We start from the raw sequence: 18194 nt of genomic DNA on the forward strand, positions 1-18194 counted from the left end.
TAATAAGTTCTAGTGTTTGACATACATGAAGTTTAATTGTGTTCTTTAGTATTCTGTGGACAAAATCTGAATTGTCTGGACATGTGAAGTTCCTGCAATTCACGACTGGTAACAAAAATTTTATTTATGAAAAACAATTTTAGGTGAAAGAAACGGAGGAGAACATTTTTTTTTATCTTATAAACAACTTTAAATGTGTACTTTAATCAAGAAATTGAAAAAGATACACAAAAATACAAAAATACAAAATGATGTGAATAACAATTAATTCTTCAAATTCCTTTAAATCGGTACATTATATATATAAAACAAACTAAAATTTTTAATAATTTCAAGGAAAAATTGTTCTGGGGCCGGGTATTAATCCCGGGACCCTTCGTTTAGCACATGAATGCTCTCCCGACTGAGCTACCCCAGGAATTATACACGGCACCGTCACAATTTCTCCTTATATTCACACAACTCAAATGGGCTGACAAGACGCCAGAACCCAACTTTGAGTGCACACGAATACTGTGCGACTTAAATTGTGGTTTTCTGTTAACGTACCTCCAGTAGCGAATATATTATGCAAATCTGGCTTTTGAAATTATTCAAACCTGCTTCACAGGAAGCTACTACCTGAAAGCCAGATTTGCATAAACTAAAATTTTCTTAGTTTCTGAAAAATTCCAAATGCCCTGGACTTTTGGTGTTCCTGCAATTCACTGTAACTTATTGCCACTGTGAAATCTACACTGAGCACTGGACGTGTGGGGTTTCTGCATCACTTGAAAGGCCTATGTATGACTATTACAATCATATGAAAAACTGAATTTGAGAAAAATTGTGACTTGTGGGGTTTCTGCAATTTAAGATTCACATACGATGTCAGTGGCGTTTTCTGAATTCAGGACCTATTTCACCTTAGCCTCTAACAAATACAGTTTTTTTAACTGTGTCAGTAAATTTACTTTTAAGTTAGGCCTAATACTAGAAATCTTTAAGGTGCCTACACATGAACCAAACCACACATTACTTTCTTATTGAATTAAAACATTTTTATTTATATTTGAGTTCGTTTTATGCATTCAGCTAATAAGATTATATTCAGATAAATTTTATTTTCAGGTAATGCTTGCCGAGAGGAAAGGAACTGATGAACTGTATGCCATCAAGATTCTCAAGAAGGATATAATCATTCAGGATGATGATGTGGAGTGCACCATGGTGGAGAAGAGAGTGCTTGCTCTGTCTGCAAAACCACCATTTCTCGTGCAATTACATTCGTGTTTTCAGACTATGGTAGGTAGCCATCTGTCAGCATTACATTGAGCGATGTGAGCAGGCATTAATTCATTATCACACTTGATTACTTACAATTCCAATTAGAGCTGTGCCAGTACTGAAAATAAATATTATTGTTGCAAGCTGCTACAGTAACATATCCAAGTCAATTAGCCTATATGTTTTGAATATGGATAATTAAATACGGTACTGTAGAATACTTTTATTCGTCGTAGTATACAAAAATATAATACCAAACCGACATCTACAATATAAAGATAATATACAAATAAAACAATTACGAAACATAAAAAGAAAGTGTATAGACTCTGTGGTTAAGGGGTTAGGTACAGTTTACAGCAGTTAAATGTTTGGAAATATCCAACATTTTTTTTCCTCCATTACTGTATCTTGTACAATAATGAAAATTGGTATGTATAAAACATTGTACTTCTGCTATATGAAAAAAATATTTGTACAATTAAAAAAAATATTTATATATTTTTTTCAAAATTCAAAATGGTGCCAGTTTACTGTGCAGTGATGATGTGTTTCCCTCATAACTCATAAACTTGTTAACTTTTTCATGTTCTCTCTCTTTTATTTTATTCCTGGAACTCATGTTTACAATATCATGCTCTTTCAACTACATTCCTTAATAAATAATATTTTTTTATATTATATTAGAAGAAAATACTAATATTTGACCATTTTTAAATGGATTTATTTTTTATCAGACAATCTATCAAAGGTAGAGAAGTGATCTTACATCATATTGTAGATATGACATGCATAAATACATAAAAAATTTCATCACAGAATGTTGAATAGTTTTTTAGTTATGTGGGAAATGCTTTATCACTGCACAGTGAACTGAATTTTGAAAAAAAAAAATGTAATTTTTTTTAAATCGTGAAAATATTTGTTTCATATAACAGAAAGACAGTGTTTTACACATAAAAATTTTCATTATTGTACAAGATACAGTAATGGAGAAAAAAAATGTTGAATATTTCCAAAATTTTACTGCTTTAAGCTGTATTTAACCCCTTAATGATATTGTTCGTCAGTATATCAAAAGATTATGCAAGTAGTAATGAATTCAAAAATTCTTGAACACTATAAATTTCGGAATATAAAGTGTATATATAAGCTTTCACGTGTTAATTAACTATATAATTTATATTGCGAAGTGATATAGTGTTAAAAGTTGTATAATCAAGATGTACTAAAAAATTGATATACTCTAAAAGAATATATCATTTCAAATTCTATTTGTAAAAGTTTTGTTGTGTAATTTATTAATTGTAGTAGCTACAGTAACTTGTTATAGAGTACAATATCGATACCTCTGTGAGACACACTGCTTAAACTTATAAAGATTCTGTGAGAATTGTAATCTAAATTGTTAGTAATATTTTTTTATGTTGGCAGAAGGCAGAGTTTCTTTTCAATTCAAGCGTTTTTTTTATGTAGGCCTACAAAATAAACGAGTTCCTTATATACAAATATATAGACCTGGTAATAACCTCAATTTAAGGAAAAATGGGTTTGCATGGAGAACAAATATAGAATTTAGTCATTACATTATGGTACATTTAGAATTCTCTTTTGAAATTTAAGTATTTCCAATATCTTATATGAAGATCCCCAAAAATGAATTCCCGGAACCATATGATATTATAGTTCAAACTAGCCCAAAATAAGCCATTCTTAAAAGTTATAGACTATCCAGCTGTCTCATAAATTCGTTTGCTTTTCGCCTGAGGGTTCTGCACATCCACGGCACAGGCACGACAGAGAAGTTGCCGAAAATCTAGGGTGGGGTATGGACAAAAACATAAAACACAAGGTCATCACACCAAAGAAAGTAGGATAGTACGTTTTATTGTATTCTAATAAACAAACTTTATTTCCCACAGTATACCCCATTGTTAGTAACAACATATTGCCGTTTTTCTGGAAGCTTATAAATTCCATTTCTCCAAAACATTGGCGTTTTCTGATTGATGAACTCTTCTATGTTGAGCCAGAATTCCTCCAACGAAGTGAGGCGTTTACCATTCAGGAAATTCTGCAGGGATCAGAATAGATGGTATTCAGATGGGGCAATGTCTGGAGAAAAGGGTGGAGGGAGTAACACATCCCAGTCGAAATCCATCAACTTCTTACGGATCGTCATTGAAGTATGTGGTCTGGCATTGTCATGGTGTAAGACTACTCCTTCAGTGTTTACCAATTCAAGTCTTTTCTCTTGAAGGGCTATCTTCAGTCACTTCAACTGAGAACAGTATTTCTCGGAATTGATGGTCTCACCAGTTAGAAGAAATTCATAGTAAAGATTTCCTTTCCAGTCCCACCAAATGCACAACCTAACCTTCCTGGGATGAAGGTCTGGTTTAGGAACTGGTAGTGGGGGCTCACCTTTCTTACGGCATGATTGTCTCTTTCGAATGCTGTCATAAACTATCCACTTCTCGTCGCTTGTTATCAGCCGTTTCAGAAAATCATAATTTTGATTGCGTCGGAATAACGAATCGTAAATGGAAACGCTCTGAACTAAATTCCAGTCACTCATTTCGTGCGGAACCCATATATCACAAAGGTTTCGGTAACAAAGCCTCTTTAAGTGCCTGGATTAATGAGTTAGAAGAGAGATAACTCGGCCTGGATACACTAGCACGAGATATATTCAGCTCCTGCGCCATCTTCGGAATTGTTGTCCGTGGATTGCTTCAAATACAGTCCTTTATATTGTCCATGTCTGCAACCACAGGTCGTCCTGTGCGAGATTTGTCTTTTAGGAACACAATCCCATTTTTAAATCGAGAAAACCACTTTTGACATACCCAATTCGACACTGCATCTTCTCCATACACAGCACAAATTTTCATTTTGGTTTGTGAGGCTGTAATAAAACAACATAAGATGCCGATAATGTTCCTTTTTATCTTCCATGTTTCCAAACACCGTTAACAAGTCCACACTGATGCATCCAAGGTCAGTCACAAACACGAACTGACGGATCCAACAGCGGGTCTGGTTGTTGAACCCTGTCTTGCAAAGGTGTTTCGATAACTTCAATAACATAGCTGTACAGCGTGTATAGTGTCTTCAGGCGTTTACTGGATAGTTCATAGCGATGGAACTTACAATAAAAGAGAATAACTTATGAGACAACCGGATATATTAATACGTTTTACTTACCAGAAATAATTTTATAGCCTTACACATCTAACTCAGTTTCCCAATAAGTAATTTATATGAATTTCCCAGGTCAAATTTGCATCAATCCAGATACCAAGGAGTTTAACTTCTGTTAACTGAATGACGAAAGTTTCTCAACCGAGTAATAACAGGCATTTCCCATATTTATTCTGCGTTTAATTTCCTCTCGAGTGTCATTTATATTTGTTATTGTTGCCCCAAGATATTTGAATTATTCCGTTTCTTCAAAGGATAAATTTCCAATTTTTATATTTTCATTTCGTACAATTTTCTGGTCACGAGACATAATCATATATTTTGTCTTTTCGGGATTTACTTCCAAACCTATCTCTTTACTTGCTTCAAGTAAAATTACCGTGTTTTCCTTAATCGTTTGTGGATTTTCTCCTAACATATTCACGTCATAGGCATAGACAGCTGCTGATGTAACCTGTTCAATTCCAAACCCTCTTTGTTATCCTGGACTTACCTAATGGCATATTCTAGAGCAAAGTTAAAAAGTAAAGGTGATAGTGCATTTTCTTGCTTTAGCCCACAGTGAATTGTAAAAGCATAGTGGCGTAGCCAGAGTAATTATTTTGGGTGGGCCAGATATGCAGGGTTTAGAAAATACCTGACCCATCTCGTGACAATGCTGCTGCCGTCAACTGTCTTGAAACTCATTCTCGAAAGTCTAATTTAATAACATACAAAATTATGATAAATGCAAGGCATACCTATACAAATACTTCATAAGGTGAATTGGAGCTGTCAAGATTTCCTAGCAACGAATCTGTCGATCGCTGATAATGGGTCCTTCAACAAATCCCAACTTTTCTCCCTCTCAATGGATAGAATTGCTAGATTACAAAGCCTTGTGCTTGACATGATTGTCGAGTTTTTCTTCGTTTCAGAGCTTTGAAAAGTTTTATATCATTGCCTTAATTAAGGACGAACATTTACTAATATCCATTTTTGGAGACTGAGGTACTTCTGATAATGAATTTGCAAGAGCAAGAATATCGTCTAAACATACCAAATAAAATAAGGTGTCAAATTTTTCTAGCTGATGTAACAATCCAGTAGCCTCTACAGCTTCCTTCTTTTTATCGCTGCCAGACAATTTTTTAGGTCCAACCCAACACAGTTAAATTGGCTCTTGAAGAAATGAACACATTTTTTACTTTTTACCTTAATGCTAGCGACTGTAACTATTGCTCTGGATCCAAGGTTTAGTTTTAATGTTAAGTATTTTCCATAAAAAAACGCAAATTTCGCATTTTTTTCCCCCCCACTGGAAAAGCATCTAACAAAAACTGGCCTATACGGATTCTGCTCTATGTTTCACTGAGACACATATTAATTAATCAAACTAGTTTCTTGGAAATACCAAATTCAATAAGAATATTATATAAAAGTCTCTCTTAATCGAGTCATATGCCTTTTTTTAATCTACTTAATGTAAACTACAGGGAGTACTCTAGTATTCTGTTTCAATAAATGTATAGTTATAATTGCTGTACTTTTACAGGACCGACTCTACTTTGTAATGGAATATGTTAATGGCGGTGACCTCATGTTTCAAATCCAGCAGTGTGGAAAGTTCAAAGAACCAGTAGCTGTGTAAGTATATAGATAACTATCAAATTAGATCAGTGATTTCAGAGCCAATTGTAGCTTAGTGAGTTAAATAGGTACCGGTAACAGTTTATCACCAAAAGAAACAAAGTGAAATCCCTAGAAGATTTATGACGGACAAAGTGACTCTTGGGCGAATTTTCTCCGAATACTTCAATGTGTACCGACATTATTTTCCACAGTTGCTTCATATAATCGTCTATCATCACCTCATCATCTTCGAGTATTGTGTTCCTTAAAAGGACCGTTAAATTACAAGCAGGTAGGCCTATCAGAGCATGATTCTTTCTTCATATACATCTTGTGGTATAGTTCACAAAAACCAATTTCTTTGTCATGTAACCAATGGTATTTCTATTTGTAGTTTCATTTCCTTCAAATTGTCATTCAAAAGATATACATAAATTAAATGCTTTACTAGGCACTCAAATAAAAAATAAGCACGTGTTTGAAAATTATGATAACACTTCCAGATGATAATTATTGAGACATTAACATGGTACATGTATTATTATTTCTTTTGTCGTGGGAGACCTTATTGAAAAATGGCAACTCCATAACATAAGTTGTTTTGTGTTCTGCAGCTTGTGAAAACAAATTCAGTAATAATGGGACTGGTACTGTCCAAAGGTTGTTCCATAAACATTTCCGAATTGATCATCTACCACATCGTTAGGTTGGACAGGCTACCACTGCTGATCTGGACTGTCTCCCTTGGCCTCCCAAGTCACCAGACTTGACACCATGTGACTTCTTTTTTGGGAGTATGTGAAGAATGCAGTTAATGAGTCACCCCTAGCCTAAGACCTTCCATCAGATCATTGCTGCAATTCCATCCATAAATAAAGATATGTTGGAGAGAGTGTGGCAAGAAAGCATGGCAAGCACTTCATTTTATATGAGGGTACTGAAAAAAACAAAATAAAATCTGTAAGGCGAGAGCATATAGCGCTATAGTCCTCCCAATTACGGAATACAGTTCGGCATGTTGGGATCAATGAGAATGGGACAAATTTACACACTGAACAAGACAAACAAGACCTGAAAAATATTCCGAAATGACAGGGATAGCTAATAACAAATAGGAAAGTCTTGTGAATCGCACACGTTGGGCAAGATTATGCGGACTATTTAAGGCATATTCAAGAAAACCGACCTGGAGTGACATTCGTAGCAAACTAAAAAATACTTTTTTATATCGGAAAAAATTACCAGTTGCATAAGACAAGAGGACAAGCAAAGGATAAATGTAGGGAAATTCTCTTTCATGAATAAAACGGTACCAGTAGCTGATAAATTACCTGCGAAAGTGATGGAGAGTCTTCTTCCAAATGTTAATATTTTTAGGGAGAGCTATGTGTTGTATTGTTTGTATATAATATGTTTAAAGGGGTTCGTTATCATTCCTATTGTTTGTTTGTAATTCGATCTATATTATTTTACATACCAGTACAATTATCACTGGGCTGAAGTCTAGTATAATTGCAGTGAATTTAACTATCGTGTTGATGTTGATGTGCAAGGGGTTCTCACATTGTGTGTTTATAATTTGCCAATAAAAACCTCAAGAGTGTTTTAAACAAATTATTGTATAGTATCATTAATACTTACGATAGGCCTGCTTAATAATCATAATATGAACATGTTACCATTAATTTTGAAACACAGTGTGTTTTTTATAATTTCAAAAAGTAAGATATCTGACTTCATTTATGAATATTGTATTGTTGAAGTATCTAGATAGAATATATCCTTGACTTACTTTTAAAACCTGGTAAATGCATTTGAGGAAATTGTATAAGAGAGCAAAATAACTTCTTATTCATTTTATAACCGAACTAGCAAGTGATTGATAAAATATAGAAGCATTTTCAGGCTTACGAAGTGTTATCAGCAGATGCATTTTGAAAATATACACAGATTTCGACATTCAAGAAAAATTGGATGTACGAGGTTTTAGAATAAGCTGACAATATGCAATTTATTTTGCACAAATTTATGTAAAAGAGATGTTTGTATTATTTCAATTCTAATGTTTTTAATAAAAATCAGTACCAGTATTTTAAATTATTAGAAATAATTATCTATAGATTATTATTATTATTGAAAAATATGTAAATGTATTAAATGTACGGTACCGTACCTAATGTTCTTATACCATATATCGTATTTTAAATTGTAAGGTAACTTGATTTTGTTTATGATTCTGACATAAACTTCTAATCATCTATCTATTTCAGATTTTATGCCGCTGAAATTGCAATAGGATTGTTCTATCTTCATGCTCGTGGGATTGTGTATCGAGATCTGAAGTTAGATAATGTATTGCTGGATCAGGATGGTCATATTAAGATAGCCGACTTCGGAATGTGCAAGGAAGGAATTACTGGTGATAAAACAACCAAGACTTTCTGTGGGACACCAGATTACATTGCTCCAGAGGTTTGCATATTCACATTAATTGTCATAAACTCCTATTATTACTAATTCACGTTTTCTTCCAAGACAGCTTGCAAGTAATTTTTGTTTAACTAACTCAAAAAATGTTAAAACTGAATATTTAGGCCTATACATTTATCTTCTTATAGCACAGACGACATCAGTGGCCGAATGGTTATCGTATCTGTCATTCACGACTTCAAAACTACCTAGGCCTACTGGTACCCATGTTGTAAGAGTTATCAAAATCCTTAATAAAGGAAAAGAAAGCCAAGAATCCAGTATTGTAGATTTATGGCAATAAAAAACCTTTGCCCTAAACTGAAAGGCTGCCAGTTAAAATTTACTGGTCATGTGTTATCCAATTTAATTCTGCTAGTCGCTGTTCTTATTTATTATTGGAGATAATTAATATTCAATGAGGGTGGCGAGACCTCATATAATGAATATGTGATGTAATTAATCCTATTTTAAGCTAGTCTCTCATTGCCAGTAATGTTGACAGAAAGAATAATTGTCATCATTATTTTCATTATTGCCCTACACGTCATTGAGCATGAGAATGTCCACGTACAATGTGTAAATGTACAATGAAAGATGAGTAAACACTAAATGAAGCTCTAACTTAAGCTGTACTCACTTTCGACTTTCATTTTTCAGTCATATACTGGTATAACAACGACATGAAATCTGCCATCATTATCGCAAATACTAACTCTATTAAATGACGAGGATTGCAATTAATTGCTTCTTATTTAAGATAGATTGAATAATCAATACTTTTTTAATGCAACCCAAATGTTATATTTAACTACTATCCTATGGATACGTCATTATGAATTACTAGTGACATTACATCACCATTATCCATCATCTTTACAATACACAAATCACTATCTTTTTCTTCTAATTTAAGGATTTATACTATACTCAGGGTTTTAGCTAGAAATTAAATAATTGTCGCAAAAATGCACAAGTGACAAATTATATTTGTGCAAATTGCGAAATGCTTGTGCACTATTATGAGATATTTGTCCAGAAAGATAAAATTAATAAAAGTGTGCAGACACAAAAGTTACAGTATCTAATTTGTTTCTTGGAGTTTTATTACTTTCAATCCATCTTATCACACTCTCGATATGCTTATGTAAGTAAATCATTAGACTTAGGTATGTTTAGAATTAATTACTGCTGAATTTACCTCACATTGAAATACGGTACGTTATTTTATGGGCACTCTAAACATTGAAATTATTTACTAGTAAGCCCTTCAAGATTTATTGTTAGCAGAGTGCTAACTCTTGTTACTGAAAGGCGGTTTCTAATTCCAATTTTTACAAGGTTCATGCAACTAAATCCTCGCTCACAGTGTGCGATGGAATTATATAAATCAATTAGAAGAAATTGTTCACTTAACTTACATGATTTGCACCAACTTTTGAAATCAATTCCCGAACATCTATTGCTCAATACCTTTTTTAACATACCCATGCCATTAGCATTTCATTTAAATTCAGATTAGTTCAAACACATCTCTGATTTCATTTTCTCCATTACCAACTTCGTTTCTGAAGTCCAATGTGGTTGTCGAATTTTTGCACATTTACATAGGAAGTTTGCTGCATTTTTAGAAGTCAACTAGGAAAATGCGACAAATGCGACTGTGGCTTAAACCCTGCTTCTACTTTAGCACTTAGGCACAAATGACCCATTGTGCAACCCATGAGCTGAAAATCAACCCAGAAGACCGCAATGTGACACTATCTTTGCGATACTACTAGGTTTAATTTCCTGAAATTTCTCGGGAGACAACATGTTTCCCGAGATAACGATGTCTGATTTTGATTAGACTGGGCATTCCAGCAAAATATTGTGAGGTGATGATTCGGCCTCCATCTTACATTTCCTATAAGTTGGTCATCAACATAAATCACTTGTTGAAAGGGAACATGTTCTGTCTCAGACAAAGTCTAGTTTCGCCCTGCTCTTCATCCTTAATAGTTTACAGAATAACTCTGGAATCAATTTTATTGTAGCTTACCTTATATCAGAAGAAATCTAAGCAATGAAATATCGGAAAAATTCACCTCTCCTCTTCCCCTAGGAGCCGTCTTTTAGGCTAATTAAGAAATAGATACGTCCAAGTGTCTTCTTTCTTATATCACGAAAATTAACTATATTAATAAATGTAGAAAATTTCGGATTCTTTATTCCGCTTTTCTGGGATTGTGGAAGCTATTGTGAGGCCATGGTACCGAGAAATATTTTCCAGAAAGTAAAATGGAAGATTGATAGTGACAAGTCACATAATGAAAGCATGGATACTTTACTTACATGTACTTATTCCCATGGTATGTACACAAAACGTACACGTAGTTACTTTTCGTATTTTAACGAAATAATTTATTGTACAATCTTATTGATAATATGAACACTTTAAATGAATAACTCAACTGTACATTATTATCAACAGATAAGTGATCACCTTGTGCTTGCATACTGAGTAGGATTGAGTAGTCATGTAAAAGTTTTAACAAGAATTAAATTTTATTATCACAAAATAATACCAGTTCTGAAGAAGGCCAATAACAGGCCGAAACATGTTAACCAAGTACGATAGAATTTAACACGAGAAAGACATATAATACATATTCCGAAATAAATTAATTACAATTTTGGCTGTAATAATTAATATACAAAACATATTATGTCACAGTATGTTACTTAACAATCACTTTATTTTATACCGGTAAAAAAATTAATATTGCATTAATATTTGTAATATACTATTATTATTTTCTTAATATCTATACATGTTAGTAATAAATATAACGTTTATGTTTTGATATTAATTGTTTTTACTGTGGTTGTAGATAATTTTATACCAACCTTATGGAAAATCTGTAGACTGGTGGGCATATGGTGTTCTGCTCTATGAAATGCTTGTTGGACAGCCACCATTTGACGGTGAAGATGAAGAAGAATTGTTTGCAGCAATCACAGATCACAATGTATCGTATCCAAAGAGCTTGTCCAAGGAAGCAAAGGAATCTTGCAAAGGAGTGAGTATTAGTGTAACATTCGCAAGTATCTGTGTAAACTAAAATTTAAAAATGCCACAGAAATATTTATGTTTACATACCATCATCATCGTAGTAGTAGTAGGCCTGTAACACATATCAGGTGTTGGTCTTTCTTGGAACTCTACGTCTATGCCTTCCATGCCTTCAAGGAGTGTAAAGAGGATCCTTTACCTTTACGAGCTATTCCATCTCAAATCGACTGAAATATAGAGAAAATTGACCTTACAATTTCTAAATACAATAAAACTTTTTTTGTACGTAGAGAACTGTAATACAATGTTTTGTGCAAAGTTTGAGGCATCAGAACTTCATAATGTTTAAATTAAAAATATTTAAATTTTTCGTATTTCATAAAATTTGCAACTTTAAACTGTTGTAGCTCCGAAACCCTTTCACCCAATGATCAAAAACATGGTTTATTTTAATGCTGAGAAATTAAAATTTTTATTGACATATAAACAGATTTTCTTACTTTTTATGGAAATAGAGAAATTTAGACTTTTCCTCATTAAGACGCCTTTGCCAAAGAAAAAAATATTTTAAAAATATATAGTTAGATTCCGCATTGAAAGTACAAATAAACACATATTTTTTATTGATGGCACGTTGATAAGAAAGTATTGAAAATATCAAATAAAGAAAATAAATAGTACGCGCGTGAACTAACCAGCTGACTGTGAGGCGGGAGCTAGCCAAGGTAAGCAAGGCCAGGAGACATAAACACATGATGTGTCGTCTAGCAGTCATGACTGTGCTAGCTTTATCACAGGTTTTCATAAACACAGGAGTACAATGACGCCCAGCGCTCACTTATCTTCAGCTCTCAGCCAGTGCGTGCGGTACTGCGCTGTTCAAGTCTAGGCGTGTGAAAATAATTTATTTAATACCCTCAAAACTTATTGCCGTACCACTAAGCAAACAATACCGAATCCCTCTTAATAATGCAAGGTTATTTCTCAATATTTTTTTTACATTTTTACAAATTAGCAAAAAGCCTAAAAGTAAGTAAAATCAGATTATCTGTCTCTGGGTACAATAAAAATAAGGATTACTTCTTATCGTAACTTACCAAATGTCAGCTTCAAAATAAGCTCTCGTTCAATGTTCTGCATTAAATGGTTCCAGAGTTCTGAGCACTGAAAGAGGCTTGTTTTTATAAAATACGCTAAATTTGTCGCTCAATAATACGAAAACCGTTTGACTTTCGATAGTATATTTTTGAAAATGCACTCTCCTCAGCACCTTGTATAAATAGGGAAAAAATTAGAGTATAAAAAAATGCGAGGTTTTTTACTGATCGATTTCATATGGAATAGCCCATACGTCTTTAAATATGCTCCTGAACTAAATTCTATAGAAACCATAGGGAAAATGTTGTTACAATTAAAAGAAATCAAAGCCGAAATATATTTTTGTTAGTGTGTAATTCTTTTGGTTGGAAACATACTTTCTTGTTTATTTCAGTTCTTAACTAAGAATCCTACAAAACGACTGGGCTGTGGACCTCGTGGAGAAGAAGACGTCCGAGGTCATGCTTTCTTCAGGCGGATTGACTGGGAGAAAATAGAGAATAGAGAGGTGCAACCCCCATTCAAACCTAAAATTGTAAGTTTCTGTTATATGTTCTATTTATATATTGGGCTGGAAGTAACAGCTAAATTAATTTTATAATATTTTTACTTTACGTTTCACAAAACTACCGTATTTTCCTAATTGTTAACAAATTATAGAATTTCTATGTCTATGTAAATAACAATTTCCATTTTAAATTACAACAGGAAACGAATGTTATAGGAAGAGAAATAAAAAATTTAAGCAGCTTTATTTGTTACTCACAATACACTATATGATATTATATAAGATGAATAACAAGAGGCTAAAAACTTTTCTCTTATATAAGTACATAACCGTTCTGTATTTGTTCTTCCCATTTTGATATTTATTAGAAGAAGCCGGTATTATTTCCACTGACCTAATTCTCCTTTTCCTTCGAAATTATATATCTACAGCTCTGATTCAATAACATCTACACATACAATTCTGTAACTCTGTATATAATTCGTAACTGTAAACTTCAGTTTAATTCGTTAATATGTGGTATTTTTACAGAAACATCGCAAGGATGTTAGCAACTTTGACAAGCAGTTCACATCTGAGAAGACAGATCTTACGCCCACTGATAAACTGTTCATGATGAACTTGGACCAGACAGAGTTTATGGGTTTCTCCTTCCTTAATCCAGAATTTGTTCAACACGTGTAGCTGTCTTCTAGGTAAGAATTTAACATATTAACTTATAAATTAAGCTAGAATTTACAAGTCAATGAAGCAAAAAGTATAGACTTATTTCTTTGGAAATAATGTTACAATTGTTTTGCCTCAAGTAACATTTATGAATAAACCAATAATTTTAATTACAGTAAAACCTGTATTAAACGACCACTGCTGGTTCCATGAAAAAATGGTCTTTCAGAGGGATGGTCTTTCAATAGGAGGAGTTTTTTTTACACAAATAAATTGGTTAAAACGTTTCTATGTTAATCAAATAAAAACATGGGGAATATTGCTAACAATAAAAGCTTGAGCTAAGAACTTCATTTCTTATTTTACGTTATTTTTACAATTTTCTCCTTTGATTCATTACATACGCCACTTCACAAAATCATAAATTGAACTCTGCTTATTTATTTTTTTTTTTTTTTAAGATTTCGTTTTTTATGTTATCCATTCATACAGTCTTTCAATGATGCTGATTGTTGAATTAGCTAACATTACATAAGGCTTCTTCTAGTGACTTTTTTCAGTTGAAATTCTCTCATGACTTCATCCTTGTAATCAGTGGATTGATCATTGAATTTTTATAATGGGTAGGAGGAAGAAAAAATAAATTATTGTACTGTAATTAACAAGTAAGCTTAACGATTTGATTTTTCTTGTACAAAAACGAAAATTAAAACCATAATATGGCATGAAAAATCTTACCTTCCAAGAAACTGTTAAACAGCAGTGCAAATAACCCTTCGTCATACCTCGGAAGGTGTTCGCAAGCGGTCATTGTACCTTTTTTCCTAGCAATAACCAACATTCCTCAAGGGATTAAGGACAGAGATGGGCATTCAATGTGAATACGGTTCCACTTAACTTTGCCAATCATTTTAACTTCTAGTACTGTAACGAATTTCTTGGAGTTTATTTAGGCTACAGTAATGTAATAAAATACTAAATTATAAATTTAAAAAATACAGTATGGTCTTTTAAAAAGGGTAAAATTAAGAAAATAGCTATTCAATCACTGGTCGGTGGTCGATAGGAGAGATGGTCTCTTAAAAGGGGTGTGATTTACATTGGTTTTATGGATGTTTAATTCGATTCTTTAAAAAAATTGGTTTCTCAATAGGGGCGATCTTTCAGACAGGTTTTACTGTGTTACTAATGCGTAAAAAATAGAAGAAAATGCTCTAGGATTTAATTAAAAAAATAAACCTTGCACGACAGTTCATGGAAGAACAAAGCCGAGCAGCCAACTGCTGTCTTCACGTCCACATGCCTCACTAGAGATAAACGACCATCCAACCAACATTGGAGTAATGCGTGGTCAGCACAATGATACCTCTTCCATTATAGTTGGTTTACGAAACCGAATTTCGCTACTCACTGTAGCTCCCCAAATCTCTCATGGCTGTGTTGGTACCAGTCCTATACACTGACCGAAATTTCATGAGAAAATTTTTTTCCCGAGGACTCGAACCAGCTCTCATTTCGTATCACTAGTCCAAGGCATGACGCCTTAAACTACGCAGCTACAACGCTGTATTTCATTTAAAGCACCAGTTCTTATCCAAATGAACATTCTCATGTTTCAGTATTTAGGAGAGCTGGATGTGGCTTGTGAATATGAAAGAAAACTCCTCAATAGATCAGACTCTAGGGCAGTAAAGGAATTTATGGATAAGTAGACCCAGATATTAAAGCACTTACATCAAAATCTTCAATCTCCATTTTTGCTTTTCATTGTACCAGTAATAATATGTTCTTTATACTTTATATACCGGTAATGAAAACAGTGGCCTATTTTGGGGAGGCGTGGGGGAGGGCAGAGTTTAAGATTAAAAAAATAATAATTGAGTAGTAATACCAAGGAAAAAAATAATATCTCACTTTAATAAACTCTTAATAAATAAAAGATGAGCTATTTAATGACTGCACAACTGAAACAAAGGCGTTACACTTTGCTACATTAGTACTTTTGCTATTGTAAATTCGATAGTTTTTGGGGTAAAGAGAGTTAAGTCATTTTTTGTGAAAAATGGAATGTTTTCCCACAGGTGAATACAAGTTAAATTCTACAAGTGGGTGTGCAAAAAACAAAAGAATACTAGCACTTGGTGTGTTTTATTTGTGTAGGAAATTATTTGCAATAAGGTTCTAAAGTTTAATGTTCATTCATGTATCTCAAAACTCATTTTTATGACTTAACTCCTTTTACTCAAACTTCATCGAATTAATGTACAATTTTTTGTTAATTGAAATTAAATTTTTTATCACTAAAATTGTGCGTGTTCATTTGTTTCCGCCTACGTCATATTAACAGCAAGTGCATACACATTTTGTGTTGTATAAGAGAATAAGAAGTTAAGGGAAGACTCCACTGAAAATCATGAAAATTTTTCCAAATTTTTTTAGCTATTTCACTTATTCAGAATTTATATTTTCATACCCCAAATGGATTCAGCTCAATTCTGATTACAAATACTCGTATGTTTACACTTTTTAAATTAAGGCTGGAAGGGGACGTGGAATTTAAAGAGCTGTCAGAATTGTTTTTCATCGAAGAATTCTTTTTTAAAATTTTTGATTATAAATCTAGTAACTTTTTGTTGGCTCCCTGAAGTTACTAGATGAATGTAGCGGAGGTGAATATTCATTTACATAAACATTCATTTTATTTTCAAATCTATTTTTCTGTGTTCATTTTTGTTGATTCAACACCAACTTTTTTATGCCAAATATTAATCAGACTGGATGAAATTTTTACTGCAAGTATTTATGAGGTAGCTGCATGTTTCTATGCATTTACTTTGTGAGAAATGCTGCTAGTTTATTTTATTAATAAAATAAACTAGCAGCATTAAGAAAAATATTAATAAAATAAACTAGCAGCATTTCTCACAAAATAAATGCACAGAAACATGCATCTACCTCATAAATACTTGCAGTAAAAATTTCATCCAGATTGATCAATGTTTGGCATAAGAAAGTTGGTGTTGAATCAACAAAAATGAACACAGAAAAATAGATTTGAAAATAAAATGAATATTATGTAAATTAATATTCTCCTCCACTACATTCATCTAGTAAGTTCAGGGAGCCAACAAAAAGTTACTAGATTTGTAATCAGAAATTTTAAAAAAGAATTCTTCGATGAAAAACAATTTTGACAGCTTTTTAAATTCCACGCCCCCTTCCAGCCTTAATTTAAAAAGGGTAAACATATGAGCATTTGTAATCAGAATTGAGCTGAATCCATTTGGGGTATGAAAATATAAATTCTGAATAAGTGAAATAGCTAGAAAAAATTTGGAAAATTTTTCATGATTTTCAGTGGAGTCTCCCCTTAAAATTAGGCCTATGTGGTGGAAAATGGAAATGTACTATAAAGTGGGGTAAACTTGGTCATAAAAAACATAATACCAGCCCTATTCGTGACTTAAATAACAAGAAATTCTTAAGAAATTGAGAAAAAATAATTACCTTTAAAAACAAATATGTTTAATGCATCTCATATAATGGTTTAAATTCTTTCTTTTTTGTGGTCAAGAAATTTACCCCTGATGTGAAGCTTACTCCAGCTTACGATATGAAAAATAGTTCATTTCAGAGGAAATAGGCAGGACGTACACCACGTGATGTACCCTGTAAGGTCTTCCTTAAAAAATCTTGTCCTCCTCCCAAACAAAACTGAAATACTTTCTCTGAATGAAAAAAAAATAAAAAATAAAAACGTACCGTAAGTTAACTTCTTTCTTCTTCAGGCGCTATACATTCTTAGAAGAAAATTGACTTTCTCAATAAGTCCTCTGTCATTCTGTTAATATGACCGAATCATCTTATTTTTTTTTAATGTATTATGTTTTTATTATGTATGATTCCATTAAGTTCACTACTTGTATGGTATTTGTTTTGATTTTTCCCTGTGCCATTTGGTTCTTTTGTCCATATATTTTTCTTAAAATTCACATTTCAAAAATTATTAGTTTTGTTTTATAAATTGAGGACTGAATATGGTAAATGATGAAAGCGTCACAAATTAAAACTTCTGATAATCTTGTCAAACGGTATTTTCCCATAATGGTGGCTAGTTCATCATTCACCATTTCTACATATTGTTATTAAGACACTTTTATTGTACTAAAAGCATATAAATTACTGTGTTTTTGTAGGATTATGTTACATGAATATTGTTATGGAAAACATTATGGGAGTTAAGAATGAATTATATACTCAGATTTTTTCCAGAAGAAATTGTTTCTTTTAATTTTCAAAATCTTTAGCTTATTATTA

The 18194-nt window shown here is 32.7% G+C and overlaps 1 protein-coding gene across 13 annotated transcripts in view; it reads left to right on the forward strand.

Moving 5' to 3' along the window:
• Pkc53E (Protein C kinase 53E) overlaps positions 1 to 18194 on the forward strand; it is a 1131865-nt gene that overhangs the window by 1080521 nt on the left and 33150 nt on the right. For all 13 annotated transcript variants that reach the window (XM_069833060.1, XM_069833059.1, XM_069833063.1 and 10 more), the window contains 6 exons: positions 1111 to 1284; positions 6005 to 6096; positions 8352 to 8553; positions 11424 to 11612; positions 13098 to 13238; positions 13743 to 13906. In XM_069833060.1, coding sequence (XP_069689161.1) covers positions 1111 to 1284; positions 6005 to 6096; positions 8352 to 8553; positions 11424 to 11612; positions 13098 to 13238; positions 13743 to 13895 — 951 coding nt within the window. In that variant the 3' untranslated portion in view covers positions 13896 to 13906. The remainder of the gene's footprint in view (positions 1 to 1110; positions 1285 to 6004; positions 6097 to 8351; positions 8554 to 11423; positions 11613 to 13097; positions 13239 to 13742; positions 13907 to 18194) is intronic.

Source organism: Periplaneta americana, chromosome 8 (assembly GCF_040183065.1).
Source record: "Periplaneta americana isolate PAMFEO1 chromosome 8, P.americana_PAMFEO1_priV1, whole genome shotgun sequence".
Classification (NCBI taxonomy): domain Eukaryota; kingdom Metazoa; phylum Arthropoda; class Insecta; order Blattodea; family Blattidae; genus Periplaneta; species Periplaneta americana.